Source organism: Naumovozyma dairenensis, chromosome 11, assembly GCF_000227115.2.
Source record: "Naumovozyma dairenensis CBS 421 chromosome 11, complete genome".
In the NCBI taxonomy this organism is placed as follows: domain Eukaryota; kingdom Fungi; phylum Ascomycota; class Saccharomycetes; order Saccharomycetales; family Saccharomycetaceae; genus Naumovozyma; species Naumovozyma dairenensis.
Window position 1 is genome coordinate 101,079 of NC_016489.1, and position 14,530 is coordinate 115,608.

Consider the following 14,530-nt stretch of genomic DNA (forward strand, 5'->3'; position numbering starts at 1 on the left):
CACAGGGTACAATTCTAGGGCTGAATCAAGAATTAGGATGGACACCAAGCTAGGATTTCAGATTTCCTTGGGGTTGTTTACTTGTATTCTCTCGCTAACGCAATGTTCTGAACTTCCATCAGGGCAAGAAGTTTAATCTACCGAGGGCAAACCAAACCATAAGTAAATAACCGCTAAGGTCCCCACCCTCGAGGAGATGTGGCTTTCAAGACAAGAGCAAAGAAAGACCCCGCAGCAGGAAGAAAGAACGGAAAGTGTCCCGTATGTGTAGTCAACGGATCCCAGTACAAAAAATTTGGATGAAAAATTAGAGCTAACATAATATTCTGGAAACAAAAACAAATACATATGCAAATGAGTAAATGACTATTCTCGAACACATATATATCTTTTACATATCATTGTGTTTATACGTAATAACCAAACTAATATTCATCCTTTTTATATATCTATACACATCTATCCCTTTACTTAATCACTCATTGAAGCATCTCCGCTTAATTATTTTATTTTTATTTTTTGTCATTTCATGCTACAATAGTTCATACAAAAATTTTATGTCTTTGTGATCCTATAATTATAAAATATATTGTATTGTTAATCAGAAACTAACAAAAAGAAAAGCATCTAATATATATTTGGCCTCTTCTAAAGCTACTCCTCCTTTCTACATCTCTGAGCAAAGGATAAAAAAGTTATTATGTCCCAAAATGGATCTCCATCGAGAACTCCAGGTAGGTCAAATGAACGTCCTCCATTAAGATCTTCTAAAACAGAAACAAAAATACGAGGTAGAAGTAGGCAAACAAGACAATCTACTAAAACATCTAATAACCCTGTGTCATGGATTAGAAGTGCTTCCACTTCGAGTATCTTAAAATTAAGAAGACCTGATACTACATCATCATCATCTTCTTCATCACTTCATCCGGATACATCTACTTTACCATCAAACCAAACACATGCTTCGTTCTTAAGAAGTCCCAAAGTTCCCTCCTCTTCTCAATCTCCCTCACCGTTAAATACAAGAAGGGGAAGAGGAAGAGGTAATCATAGCACCTCCGTGTCCATGGAAAGAGGTATTAGCTCTCCAACAAGACCAGCACAACCTAATACCCCCGCTGTTCTCACAGAGGATTCACAATCTGTAGTTGTGGATGTCTTACCATCTTTTGAAATGTATAACGCATTACATAGACATATACCACAAGGTAATGTTAATCCTGACGATCATGATTTCCCTCCAACTTATTTAGAAGTTCAATCTCAATGCAACTCCACTTTCCCCATAATGGAACAACATAGTACAGACCTTTCAACTGCACATCATCATACTAATCATAATCATCAAAATCCTCCGCATTCTACTCATACAAATCAACATCTTGAACACTCTGATAATCCCATAAATAATTTACTCCCCTTAACTACTCAACATTTATCAATGAGAAGCAATCACATTAATCAACATCATGAAGACTCTATAATTACCTCCAGTAGTAGAACAACAAGCGCAAATGTAAGTGGTACTACTACACCAACTAATAGTCAAATACCCTTCCAAGATGATTTAAATGATTCAGGTAACATTTTCATCGATAAATTATATACTTTACCCAAATTGACCACCCCTGTCGAAATTGATATTAGATTAACTAAACAAGCATCCAAACCAATGGAAAAACCTGATGAAGAATCCATCTTAAGAGAATTCACTTCAGGTGATATCATTCATGGTTATTGTATCATTGAAAATAGATCTGAAAATCCATTACCATTTGAAATGTTTTATGTCACTTTAGAAGCATATACATCAGTCATCGATAAAACAAAGGGTAAACGAACCGTGAAAAGATTTTTAAGAATGGTAGATTTAAGCGCAAGTTGGTCATATACAAATATTGATTTGGGTACAGGTTTCAAGATGAATCCAGGTGAAAGGGATTGGGATGATTCATTGATTGGATTATTAAATAATAGAATCTTGGAACCAGGTATTAAATATAAAAAGTATTTTATGTTTAAATTCCCAAATCAACTATTAGATGTCACTTGTAAACAAGAACATTTCACTCATTGTCTTTTACCTCCAAGTTTCGGTATCGATAAATATAGGAATAATTGTAAATATGCAAGTATAAGAGTTAATCATTTATTAGGTTCGGGTCATTTAGGTACAAAGGGTTCCCCCATCTTAACTTATGATATGGTTGATGATAATTTATCAATTAATTATACCATCGATGCAAGAACTGTAGGTAAAGATATTAAAACTAAAAAATTAATCATAATGAAGGAACGTGAATATAATTTAAGATTTATACCATTTTCATTTGCTTCTGATTTAGTTGGTGAACGTGATCCAATAAAACAATTAAAGGATTTAACTGATTTAATTGAAGATAGATTAAATTCATTAAAGAAAATTTTTGATAGATTGGAAAAAAAAGAACCAATTCATAATGCAGATATTCATGGAACTGATTTAAGTGGTACCATTGATATCGATACAGAATTAAATTCAGATGAAATTTTACAAAGAAAATTGAATCAATTACATTTGGGTAATAGATTAACTGATGCTTCAAGAGTTTATAATTCTGATTCTTTATCTGATTTCAAATCTTTAACACCAAGAGAGAAAAAATATGAAAATGAACAATTTGTTGAATCTGAATTAAATTATAAAATCAAGGGGAAACATAAATCAAATTCTAAAATTGGGTTATTTGCAAGTTTCCGTACTGGTGGATCTAATTTAGTCTCGACAACTACTACACCAACAAATACTGTGACAAATGCTACATCTGCATTACATCATGTAAAGTCATCAACAAATTTAAAAGATTCTCAACTACTTAACAATAATGATAATCCTGTGGACCACCGTGATGACACACAACAACAACAACAACAACAACAACACGCGCATGTAGCACAACCTCCAATTGATAAAATTGGGTTAATATTATTACAGGCCAAAATACCAAAGGATAGTTTACCATATTGGGCACCTTCCATATTACGTAAAACAAATAGATTTGAAGCAATGACTAAACATGCACAAGAAAATTGGACAAATTTAATTAATTATACACCTGAAGATAAATTAAAACCATTGGAAAAAATTGCTGTTGATTTAACATGTATTCAATCAAATAATAGTTTAATTCATACCCCACCTGAAATTCAAGCAATCACAACAGAATTAATTGCGATAACTGCAAAATCTGATAACTCAATTCCAATTAAATTTAATGCACAAATGTTAATGAATGATATCAAATTAAAAGAAATTAAGGCAAAATTTCATGGTTTTAAAAAATTGATTAGAGTTTATGAGAAAAAATTTAATGATAATTTATTAAATCTAAATGAACTTTATAACATGCATGAAGAATTAACAAGAGTAAGACAAATTAAATTCTCTGATTTTATATCGACTCAATTGTATAACGATGTTGAAAGTTTATCCAATCTTAACGTCAAAGTTGATCATATATCTGATATCTTTAAAAAACAATTAAGTACTTTAAAGGCACCAGAAGAATATTTACAAGAACAATTACAATATGAACAAAATCATTCTACGACGGGTATTCCAAGGTCATTATCTGGTACAACTTTGAAAAATAATAGTAATAGTAATAATGCTAGTAATAGTAGTAACATGGCAACGAATCTAGATTTGAACGAAAAAGAAATTCCAATTGTTAATGCAAAGGGTGGATTATCATCATCCGCAACTATGTCCAGAAATACTACAGCAAATAAATTCCAAAATCAAATTATTAGATCATGGGTTAAAAAATCACAATTGGAATGGAAAAGAGAAATTAATGTTAATTTGAAATTTAATAAGGATTCTATACAAACATTAGTACCAAGTTTTGAAAGTTGTTTATGTTGTAGATTCTATTGTGTTAGAATTAATGTTAAATTCCATAATATTGGCTCGGCAATTATTGATGTACCTATTACTGTGAAAAATTTATCAAAGGATTATGAAAGGAATACATATATTGTTCCTCCTCCTCCATGAATAAAACAAAAACAGATTCCTGTTATATTTACGTATATATAGGAAACAAAGTAAGTTATAGAAAGGCATTATTTATTCTTAAACCCAACCCTCTTTTTTTTTTTTTTGTAACTCACACCGTGTGTTTATCTTTCTTTTATCTTCATATTTTTTAGATATTTAAATAATTGGTCTCTTTACAGGATACAATGCTACAGAACTTTATAAATCATTCCATCATTCATTGGTACACGTTTTTATAAACGAGGGATTTTAAAGCATAATTGATTATGAAGGGGAATTTGAAAACCAGAATAGGAAAAGCTGGCTTAAAAGATTTTGGAATTTGTTTGCTCGATTTTGGAATCTTGGAACCTTGAAATCCAAATTTCTTAAAGTGGCGACGAAGCGAAACTATCAATATTTGGAAATTAAAACGAACAGAGAGGATTAGTACGTTGTAAACTGGAAGAAGAAGAATAGTGCATTCCTCAGAAGGATTACTTAACTTAAGGTAAGATATACTAGGATACTGTTGCATTTGGTTTCTTAAAAAGGTGACCCCTCACTTCTGTCATTCAACCACACAAACACACATATACATAGTGCACCATTGAGCATAGGGCCGAAATAACAACAAGACAAAGAGGATGCTACCCCTACCGGCATTGACAATATTATTATATATTTCCATTTCATATGTTTCAGTTCTTTATATATCATCTAAGAATGCCTCTTCAAATTATCCCACATTAGATCGAGACGATCCTCGAGTCATTACAAGAAGAATGAACGGATTACTAAAATTAACATGCTTCAATATATTATTCATCCCATACATACAAACGTTTCTCTATAAAGATGATACCCTGTCATTTATGCAAGCGTTCATTCAATTGGGTTTGATACCGGGGTTTTTCAGAGATCAACATTTTGATTTACCAACGTATTATCTTGATATCAACATGGGGATATGGATCATTTTAATTCTTTATGTGGGTCCTATAATTGACTTATTATTATATTATATCATAAGAGGAGAAAAGAAATTAATTTTCAGTGATTTTAAAAATGAATTCAATAATATTTACAGTTTAAGGAATTATATTTTTGCTCCTATCACTGAGGAAATCTTTTATACTTCCATGCTATTAAATTGTTATTTGAATTTATGCCCCATAGAGATGTTGTCTATGAGGAAATTATTATGGGAGCCGTCATTATTTTTCGGAATCGCACATGTACACCATATGTATGAAGCTTTTAAGATAGGAGATCAAAATATTATCACTATTCTCATCAATACTATGATTCAGTTCAGTTATACCACATTATTTGGAGCATTCACCAATTTTGTTTTCTTAAGAACGGGTGGTAATCTTTGGGCATGCATTTTTGTACATGGATTGTGTAATATAATGGGGTTCCCTGGTGGCTCAAGAGTAACTTTACAACTTACCATCAATAGTGATAGCGATAGTGATAACGATAGCCATGACGAGGATAAAGAAGGTGATGATAATGCTTACTAAAAAAATTGGTAATAATAAGGCTAGACGACATGAGCACTTAGCAAGTATATGGAATAAATGTTACTTAATATTATTGGTCATAGGATTGGTATTATTCACGATGAATATTGATAATTTTATATATGAACGAGCTTATAGTATCGTCATACGAGTGTCTGTAAAAGTATAATGCATAATTAAAAAAGAACACTCTAAGATCATAGAAACATGACCGCCAACCCTCTTCTTTTTCAACTTCATCATCTTCATCTTCTTCTTCTTCTAGTCGTTTACTTTTACTGACGCTGACACAGATAGGCGTCACAATTATTTGCGTCACGAATTAATAAAAAATAATAAAATAATTTGCGACATGGAAATTTGTCGGATTTAACAGCAAACTCCGCTGAGCCTCCGCGGAAACAACAACAACAAGCAACTAAACGATTTCACCGAAAAGGGAAGAAATAAAGGGAAATTTAGCAAAAATTAATACCGCGCTCCTTTCCTTTTCAGGTTCCACGACGTGGTATCGGCCGCTGCCCCAGAAAAGAAGGAACCTGTCGTCCCAAAAGGGAGATCCCTCTTCCAACCTCCACGCTTAACCATGGTGGGAGATGGATCCCAGAACTCGAGAATTATGATACCGTTCTTGGAAATGTTTTTTCTGAGCTATTGTTCATTCTCATTACTTTTTTTTTTCGCTCTTGCTTACGTGGTTGTGTACAACTAAATACTTCATGTTTAGTAATGGAGCTTTCTTGTTCTTGCTATATTGTATATAAACTTAAAAGATCAATTGGCGTCTTCTTCTTCTTTTCTTGTTGTTCGTCCCTTAGGTTGGATTTTGAAGAAAATCAAATAGAGAGACCCAAACCGACTACGATTCGTTTTTATCATGTCGATTAATACCTCCAAGACTTTGGAATTGTTCTCCAAAGATAAAGTCGCCGCTCATAACACCTCCGATGATTGTTGGATCACTTTCCAAGACAGAAAGATTTATGACGTCACCAAGTTCCTAAATGATAATCCAAATGATGCCAATAAGGATTTATTATTGGAATTTGCCGGTAAGGATATTACTGACGAATTGAAGGATAAAATTGATAGCATCAAAAACCCTTCTTTCCCAATTTTACAAACTGACCAATATTTAATTGGTTATTTAGCTACAGATCACGAAGAAAAAACGTTACTGACTAACAAGGATCATAAAGTTGAAGTTCAATTAAATGAGGCAACCAATGGCTTCGATTCGACTACTTTTGTCAAAGATTTACCCACCGAGGACAAATTGAGTATTGCTACTGATACTAAGAAGGATTTAGAAAAACATAAATTTTTAGATTTGGATAAACCATTGTTGAAACAAATCTTATTTGGAAATTTCACAAAAGATTTTTATTTAGATCAAATTCATAGACCAAGACATTATGGTGATAAATCTGCCCCACTTTTTGGTAATATTTTAGAACCATTAACCAAGACTTCCTGGTATCTAGTCCCAATCTTTTGGTTACCAGTAGTATTCTACCATATTGCAGTCGCACTAACTAACATGAATCCAATATTTGCCATTGTATTGTTTGCTATTGGTATTTATGTATGGACCCTCATTGAATATTGTATGCATAGATTCCTTTTCCATTTCGATGAAAGATTACCTGAACATAACATATTCTACGTCATACATTTCTTATTACATGGTTGTCATCATTATTTGCCAATGGATAAATATAGATTAGTCGTACCACCAACATTGTTTATTTTCTTATGTTTCCCATTCTATAAAGTCGTTTTCAAATTATTACCACTTTATTGGGCATATGCTGGGTTTGCTGGTGGATTGTTTGGTTACGTTTGTTATGATTTATGTCATTATTTCTTACATCATAGTAAGATGCCTCCTCCTTTAAGGAAATTGAAAAAATATCATTTGGAACATCATTATAAAAATTACCAATTAGGTTACGGTGTCACTTCTTGGTATTGGGATAAAATCTTCGGAACTTATTTAAGTCCTGATTCTCCAATGTCGAAAATGAAATATGAATGATCGACTAGTGTATTATCTCTTCCTTTTCGGGGAGTTTATAGTTATTATTTATTCCCCTTTTTTATCTTAAAGTTCTTTGTAATTTTCTACATACTACATAACTATAAAAAAACTCCTAAGGATAAGCGTGTTTATTTTTGGCTTAGTTCTCATAACCGTTGAACCTTTTGCTATGTGTTCCATTAAGAAAGATTATATTTTTATTAATAGTGACTAATCTACGAAAAAAAAAGCTTATATCTTTACAGTAGCGTTTCAAACAGGAACCAATCCATTGCTGAAGTCAAAGGTAGATATACTTGCCATTTCACATTAGCAAGTAGTAACAAAGCATTTCAGAAGTATTGGCCTAAAAAGTAACTTAACGTTGATATTTGTTGAATTTAATTTATTTGTGAGAAATTTTTCCTCTATGAATTCTATTTATCAAGAGTTCAATTGGTAACCGACCTTGAAACATTTCGGTCCTATAGTGTAGTGGTTATCACTTTCGGTTCTGATCCGAACAACCCCAGTTCGAATCCGGGTAGGACCTTTTTTTGGTATTTTTTTCCCCGAAATTCAGATGTCACACTTTTTATACATATCTTTAAAATAAACTATTTTTTTATATAACATACGAATATCTGTTCATTTGTGTGTTGTATAACTTTTTGCTTTTCTGATAACTATTCCATAGAGAAGATAATCATTAAAATATGGTTCTAGTGGAACACTCAAAAATTACAATGTGTTTACTATAAAATGATCGAAAAGCGAGGTGATAAGCCAGACAGCCAGACAATTTTTAGACTGTTTCTTCCAGTGAGACCTATTTAAAAGATTATTGTTCTTCATAATAACTAATGGGCTGATTTAGCACCAGAGCAGCTGGGTCTCTTTGTTCGTTTACCCGAGCGTTATCAGAGTCATCTAGAGTGTTGTTATTGTTGTTCATAATGTTGATGTTTATGTTTGTGTTTGTGTTTGGGTATTGAATATTTAATTGTTATTTAATTGTGTTTATGTTGAAGCATTATATCTACTTGTCGTCACGTATTTTTTGTATTCAAGGAGAGTCATTCTCATCTTCTATCTTATTACAATATCCATATATATATTCCGTACAGCGGTTTATTTGAACTGCTTGATCCCTGTTATATATATCACAAAGAATAACCCTTCTGGGAGTGTTCTTCTGGCGTTTTCTAGATATTTTATTGAGTAATTTTGTTTTATTTTTTGTTTACTTTTTTCCTTCATATTTTCAACAAATTTAGTAAAATACAAAATATTTTAGGAAAACTAGGCACTGAATTATAAATGATTATTTGAGTGACGAAGATCTAATGAGTTAAAAACATGAATTTTTAAATACAATGTTGGATTTTCTAATGGATTCACCTAAAAAACCCACATCTATTTGATTACCTCCAGCCGCTTGTCGATTCATATCGTTGGTCCTTGTCTAATTTCTACCACAGAGTTTCCCTCCATACATACAAATAGTAACTATATATCTATAAAAGGATCACTGCTAAGGGTTAGCTCATTGCTTGCTTTAAAAAATAGATACTGCCCAAATGATTATGTGACATGGACTATCATGCATTTTACATGTATTGGCAGTACATGTCCCAAATTATTTATATCCTTACTTTCAAACCGTAGTACTTCAGATACTCTTTAAAGCTATGTAATAACCACACTTCAACATGTTCCTATCCCCTAAGTTTCTTTTTTAACTCTTTCGTTAAATGTCTTGTTTTACATGTCATTATATTTTAGTTCATCTAAATCTTAATTAATGGAAATTCGGAGATCCCCGAAACGCAAGTGAGTGTGGGTGTCAGTAAATTATTCTGTAAGTACTAAGTAAAAGGAAACTAATTTGCAATGACGAACTATCGATACCTGGAATATACAGATATATAAGGGGGAATGTAGCAATCAAATAATATTTGGGACATAATCCATTAGCGTTTTCTTAATATATTTATATAAAAATATGAACAAAACACCAACATTTATAATTACGCGATCTCCCGTCCCAAAGATTATCGGAAGGGAAAAATGTCTTCAATCATACCACTAAAAGATTACCAGAAATGTTTCATAGCTTTAGCCTTAGAATCTCAGGCATTGAAATTTGGATCCTTTACATTGAAATCAGGTAGAGTGTCACCATATTTTTTCAACCTAGGATTTTTCAATACAGGGAAATTACTGTCCAATTTAGCTACCTCCTACGCAAATGCAATCATTCAATCTGGTTTAAAATTCGATGTGATATTTGGTCCTGCATATAAGGGGATTCCATTAGCCTCCATTGTTTGTGTTAAATTGGCTGAACTTGGCGGAATCAAATATCAAAACGTTCAATACGCATTTAATAGAAAGGAAGCTAAGGATCATGGTGAAGGTGGCAACATTGTGGGTGCCTCATTGAAACACAAACCTGTTTTGATTATTGATGACGTTATGACTGCAGGTACTGCCATCAATGAAGCATTTGAAATCATTGCAAAAGCTAATGGAGTTGTCGTCGCAACAATAATTGCTTTAGATAGACAAGAAGTTATTACTAAAGACGACAGTAATACCGATAGTGATAAACAACGGTTGAGTGCTACTGAAGCTGTAAGTGCAAAATACGGTATTCCTGTTTTAAGCATTGTTTCTTTGAGTAATATCATTGATTATTTAGATGGGAAGATCAGTGATGAAGAAAAGAAGAAAATCATTGAATATCGTCAAATCTACGGTGTATAATAGTTAAAATAACAAGAAAAAATAGGCCAGTAGAGCATTCTATATTCGCATCTTACCTTATTATTCATTTTCTATAGTTGTTGCTGTTAAAGGATTATGTAATGTCATGAAAATATTGACTTAGAACAAGGTAAATATTTATAGTGAAAAATTTCAGATAATAATCTGATCCAAGATGTCATCGAGAAACACAACCGTAAATAGAGAAAAAATATATATAGAAACAACATCGAAAAGATCGTATTTATGACTGAATCACAATCTCCAGATATTGGAAATGAACCTTCAACACAGTCACAAGGTAGTTTGCGCACTATAATGCAATCAAAAAAGATAGCCCAAGAGGAGAGAGAATTGATTCTTACCGCAAACGATTTACTTGATTCTTTAGAGCATTCACATAGAACTGACCTAACTCTACATCTTTATTCATCTTTCCTTCTGAAACGGTTACTAACTAAAGCAAACCAAAAGAAATATCCGTATGAGACGGAGCAATTCATAAAGACTCAAATCAAAGATAATTGGGTTAGTTGGCCCAACGCAAATACTGTGATTGATCCACAATCAGATAAATTATATGAAGATGGTATAGAAGAACACACAAATTTACAACCTGGAGAAGTTTCTCATCAAGCTTTGTTGCATTCCTCGAATGCATTGAAGTCTGAATTGAATGCAACTTGGGAACAATGCTTGAGCAAATCTGCGAAAGTATCAGGCGCCATTTTGGATGTCGATAAATTGAATATACCTAATCACATTTCTAATAGGATTATAGATAAATTGGATGATTTATTTATGAATTTGCACGATAATGTTGCAATTAAAAATAAATTACAAGTGAAACCAAATAAACATTCGGAAAATCATGAAATACTAATATCGCAGACTGAATCACTAAGGAAAAAACCGGTGAAAGCCAATACCAGGATAAGGTTAGATTATCTTGATGTAATTTCTACTGCGTCTTCCATGGGAGAAGATATGAAAGATATTTACATGAAATCTTTGAAATTGTATAATGATATTCCAAATTCCTTTGATAAATCCAAATTTAAAATACCAAAACATGTCTTAAAGAAATATAAGCTGAAGAAGAATTCTGCATCAGACGACTCTAATGTTAAAAAAATACTGAAAAAATCTAACAGAAATTTTGTAACTATTAAGAAATTATTGAAAGATAAAAGACTGAATGCCACAGATAAATTAAAATTCAAAGTAGAAAACGACCAATACCTAGAGCAAATGGACAACTTGAAAACTTTTTTACAAATCCAAAGAAATCAATCTAAAGCTGAGGGTGATACCTACGACGTAGAAGATTGCCTGGTTCGCTTAAGACGCTAGCATCATTTTTTAAAGCATCACCATCATTTTATAGACTGTTGGGACCTCATCCGCAGCATATTAGTGGCCTCTCACAATGCCTGACACTATCTATGTTTTAGCGCCTTCCTGCCTGCCTTTTATTCCTAATATTGAACAACCGAAATACAATTTATAGATGGACAGTTATAGGAATCACCCCATGCAGGAAGTATTTTGTCCTAACGTTAGTTATGTAATAATAAATAATAATGCATGTAAAATGATTAATATTTTTTTTATTAATTAATCAATAATTTTTCGTCTTTCTTCGAGCGCTTCTTTTCCTTTTTTCCCTTTTTATTCTTCTTTTTTTCGTGCTTCTTTTCCTTCTTATCCTTTTTAGCTCTCTTTTCCTTCTTAGCCTTCTGTTTATCCTTTTTCTTGTCTTTCTTCTTACTCTTTTTTATTTTCTTAGTTCGTTTTGCCAATTTATCATCATAATCATCGTCATCTCTTTTCCTCTTTTTATCACTTTTCTTCTTAGAAGAGGACATATCTGAAACTATCATTTGCGTTGCTTCTTCACCAAGATCATTATCAATGGTACCTTTCAATCCAACTCCTCTAACAAACCTTCTATATAATGGTGATGATTGCTTAGAGATAGCTGTCGCAACAACTTTCTCTTTCTGGTTAAATGTAATACCTTCCTTCTTACCACCATTAGACACGTCTAAATTTTTTAAATGTCCATCAAACAATCGTTCCCACCATGCTTCACTGTCATCGTTACCAGGTGCACAACCAAGACCCTTTGTATCTTTCTTATATTTCACCAGTATCGGTTTCTTTAAACCACCTTTCCTAAGAGCTTCACCTTCTATCCATCCGTAAGATTTTAAATAATCCTTCCCATTCATAATGCAGTTTATATATACCTGTCCTATACGAAACCGCTTGAACTTGACTGACCAACTTAATCTTCTTTTGTACTTCTTCCTGTTCCAGTTTAATTGTCTAGTTATTTAAATCTTCCTTCAAAAGTTTTTCAGCTCATCGCAGAATTTTTCACAATTTCCATAATTATTAATTTTTAAAGAAATTACAAAAAGAATGTTATATGTATGTAGACTACGAAGAAGAGTCTTCTAAGGACGTCAAAAACTTTGCTAAAATGGTCCATTTTGCCAAGAAAGCACACTAATACCCTAGAAGATAATTAGTCCTGTTAGCAAATAACATTTCGATTGGTCGTTTTTCCCTTATTACCATGTCTAATCCAAGGAAAAGGTCTGTAGAAGAAGAGGAGAATTCAATCCCACAAGGCATATCAAAACCCAAAAAACAAAATGACACCGAGACTAAGAATAGAGAATTAACTACTGTCCTAGTGAAAAATCTTCCCAAAAGCGCAAATCAAACGAAAATGCATAAATTTTTCCAAGATTGTGGTATTATCAACCACATTGACATTGTGGATTCTAATGATAAGAAAAGTAGATTAGCTCGACTAGAATTCTCAACTTTCTTGGAAGCATCAAGTGCATTGACTAAAACTTTTAAGAAAGTTGGTCCTAATAATATCATTGAAGTCACTTCGCTACATGGTTGTACTATTTGGATGACTAATTTCCCACCTTCATTTGAGGCAAAAAATATACGACAATTGATTCAGGATGAAACTGGAATGATTGTTGTAAGTATCAGATTACCATCTCTTAAGTATAATTCTAATAGAAGGTTTGCTTATATAGATTTATGTTCTAAAGAAGATGCTCAATCAGTGATACAGAACTTAAATAATATGGATCTTAATGGTTATAAACTCGTAGTGAAAATATCTAATCCATCAGATAGATCCAAAAGAACGGATTTGTCTACGATAGAAAGACGTGAAATAATAATACGAAATTTAAATCCTATGACTTTAACTGAAGAGAAATTAAGGAATCATTTTGGAGAATGCGGAGAAATTGAGAGAATAACGATTCCGCATAGGCAACGGGAGAATGTTGAGAGTTTCCATAACGGATGTGCTTTTATTGTTTTCAGTACTGCAACACAAGCAAATAATGCCTTGGAATTGAACAAATCAGAATTTCTGGGCCGTGAAATATCTGTGGGATTAGCAGATAAAAAGCCATATTTGGAAAGAAAAGAAGTTAAACGTTTGTTACATTCTAAAAACACAAAAGAACTGGCAAGAATAATTTCTCTATATCCACTTTCTGATCGTGTCACTAAATCTAACATAAAATCGTTCTTACATGAAACTTTCCCTAATCGTTCAGTAGGAGATGAAATGGAAGATATATACCTTGTTTCAGATAAAAATGGAGCCTTCATAATTTTGAAAGATGAAAAATTAGCTGGTATATATTTAATGGGGCTCAATATGAAGATGTTCCACAATAAAGTTATACATTGTGGAACAGTAAATGACCTAAAAGGGAATGCGAATGGAATCCATCTTGATAAGAAACAGAATAATAATAATAATAATAAAATAAATACCATTGAAAAGAAGCCTAGTAAAGATATTTTGAAAGCTCCTGCCGGTTTGGAAAAGGAACAAAGCCAGAAAAAGTTATCTAACGATGATTTCCGTAGGATGTTCCTGGGTAAATAGGTCTTTCATTTCCTCTTCCCGACTTTAGCCATGGTTATCTTATACGGACTCTGCCTGCACTGTATGACCTAAGTAAATGATATTAACTTTTGCTAATTGCTTAGTATTTATGGACTCAATTTACCATATGCCCTGGTACATAGAGGAGGATAAAGCGATAGTTTATGACCTTCAGGAAGTCCTCTTTATTATTTTAAGTATTACACTAACGAGTATAGTTTATAGATAGATCCTATAGCTACTGT

The 14,530-nt window shown here is 32.5% G+C and overlaps 7 protein-coding genes and 1 non-coding gene across 8 annotated transcripts; 7 read left to right on the forward strand and 1 right to left on the reverse strand.

Annotated features, from left to right (window-relative positions):
* Window positions 1-700: 700 nt before the first annotated feature.
* BUL1 (ubiquitin-ubiquitin ligase BUL1) lies at window positions 701-4,042 on the forward strand (the record flags this gene model as incomplete). Its single annotated transcript, XM_003672431.1, has 1 exon — window positions 701-4,042. One exon carries the CDS (start codon window positions 701-703, stop codon window positions 4,040-4,042), a length of 3,342 nt encoding a protein of 1,113 aa, XP_003672479.1.
* Window positions 4,043-4,671: 629 nt separating this feature from the next.
* RCE1 (CAAX prenyl protease) lies at window positions 4,672-5,553 on the forward strand (the record flags this gene model as incomplete). Its single annotated transcript, XM_003672432.1, has 1 exon — window positions 4,672-5,553. The coding sequence occupies one exon, from the start codon at window positions 4,672-4,674 to the stop codon at window positions 5,551-5,553; it is 882 nt and encodes a 293-aa protein (XP_003672480.1).
* Window positions 5,554-6,430: 877 nt separating this feature from the next.
* On the forward strand, window positions 6,431-7,591 carry SCS7 (fatty acid alpha-hydroxylase; the record flags this gene model as incomplete). The annotated part of the gene is made up of 1 exon (XM_003672433.1): window positions 6,431-7,591. The coding sequence occupies one exon, from the start codon at window positions 6,431-6,433 to the stop codon at window positions 7,589-7,591; it is 1,161 nt and encodes a 386-aa protein (XP_003672481.1).
* A 463-nt stretch (window positions 7,592-8,054) lies between these two features.
* Window positions 8,055-8,126, forward strand: NDAI0Ktrna2Q. The gene has a single exon. It is a non-coding gene; the product is annotated as a tRNA-Gln (tRNA).
* A 1,517-nt stretch (window positions 8,127-9,643) lies between these two features.
* On the forward strand, window positions 9,644-10,342 carry URA10 (orotate phosphoribosyltransferase URA10; the record flags this gene model as incomplete). Its single annotated transcript, XM_003672434.1, has 1 exon — window positions 9,644-10,342. The coding sequence occupies one exon, from the start codon at window positions 9,644-9,646 to the stop codon at window positions 10,340-10,342; it is 699 nt and encodes a 232-aa protein (XP_003672482.1).
* A 246-nt stretch (window positions 10,343-10,588) lies between these two features.
* RRN9 (Rrn9p) lies at window positions 10,589-11,695 on the forward strand (the record flags this gene model as incomplete). The annotated part of the gene is made up of 1 exon (XM_003672435.1): window positions 10,589-11,695. The coding sequence occupies one exon, from the start codon at window positions 10,589-10,591 to the stop codon at window positions 11,693-11,695; it is 1,107 nt and encodes a 368-aa protein (XP_003672483.1).
* Window positions 11,696-11,955: 260 nt separating this feature from the next.
* TMA23 (Tma23p) lies at window positions 11,956-12,576 on the reverse strand (the record flags this gene model as incomplete). Its single annotated transcript, XM_003672436.1, has 1 exon — window positions 11,956-12,576. The coding sequence occupies one exon, from the start codon at window positions 12,574-12,576 to the stop codon at window positions 11,956-11,958; it is 621 nt and encodes a 206-aa protein (XP_003672484.1).
* Window positions 12,577-12,926: 350 nt separating this feature from the next.
* On the forward strand, window positions 12,927-14,285 carry PRP24 (U6 snRNP complex subunit PRP24; the record flags this gene model as incomplete). The annotated part of the gene is made up of 1 exon (XM_003672437.1): window positions 12,927-14,285. The coding sequence occupies one exon, from the start codon at window positions 12,927-12,929 to the stop codon at window positions 14,283-14,285; it is 1,359 nt and encodes a 452-aa protein (XP_003672485.1).
* Window positions 14,286-14,530: the final 245 nt, after the last annotated feature.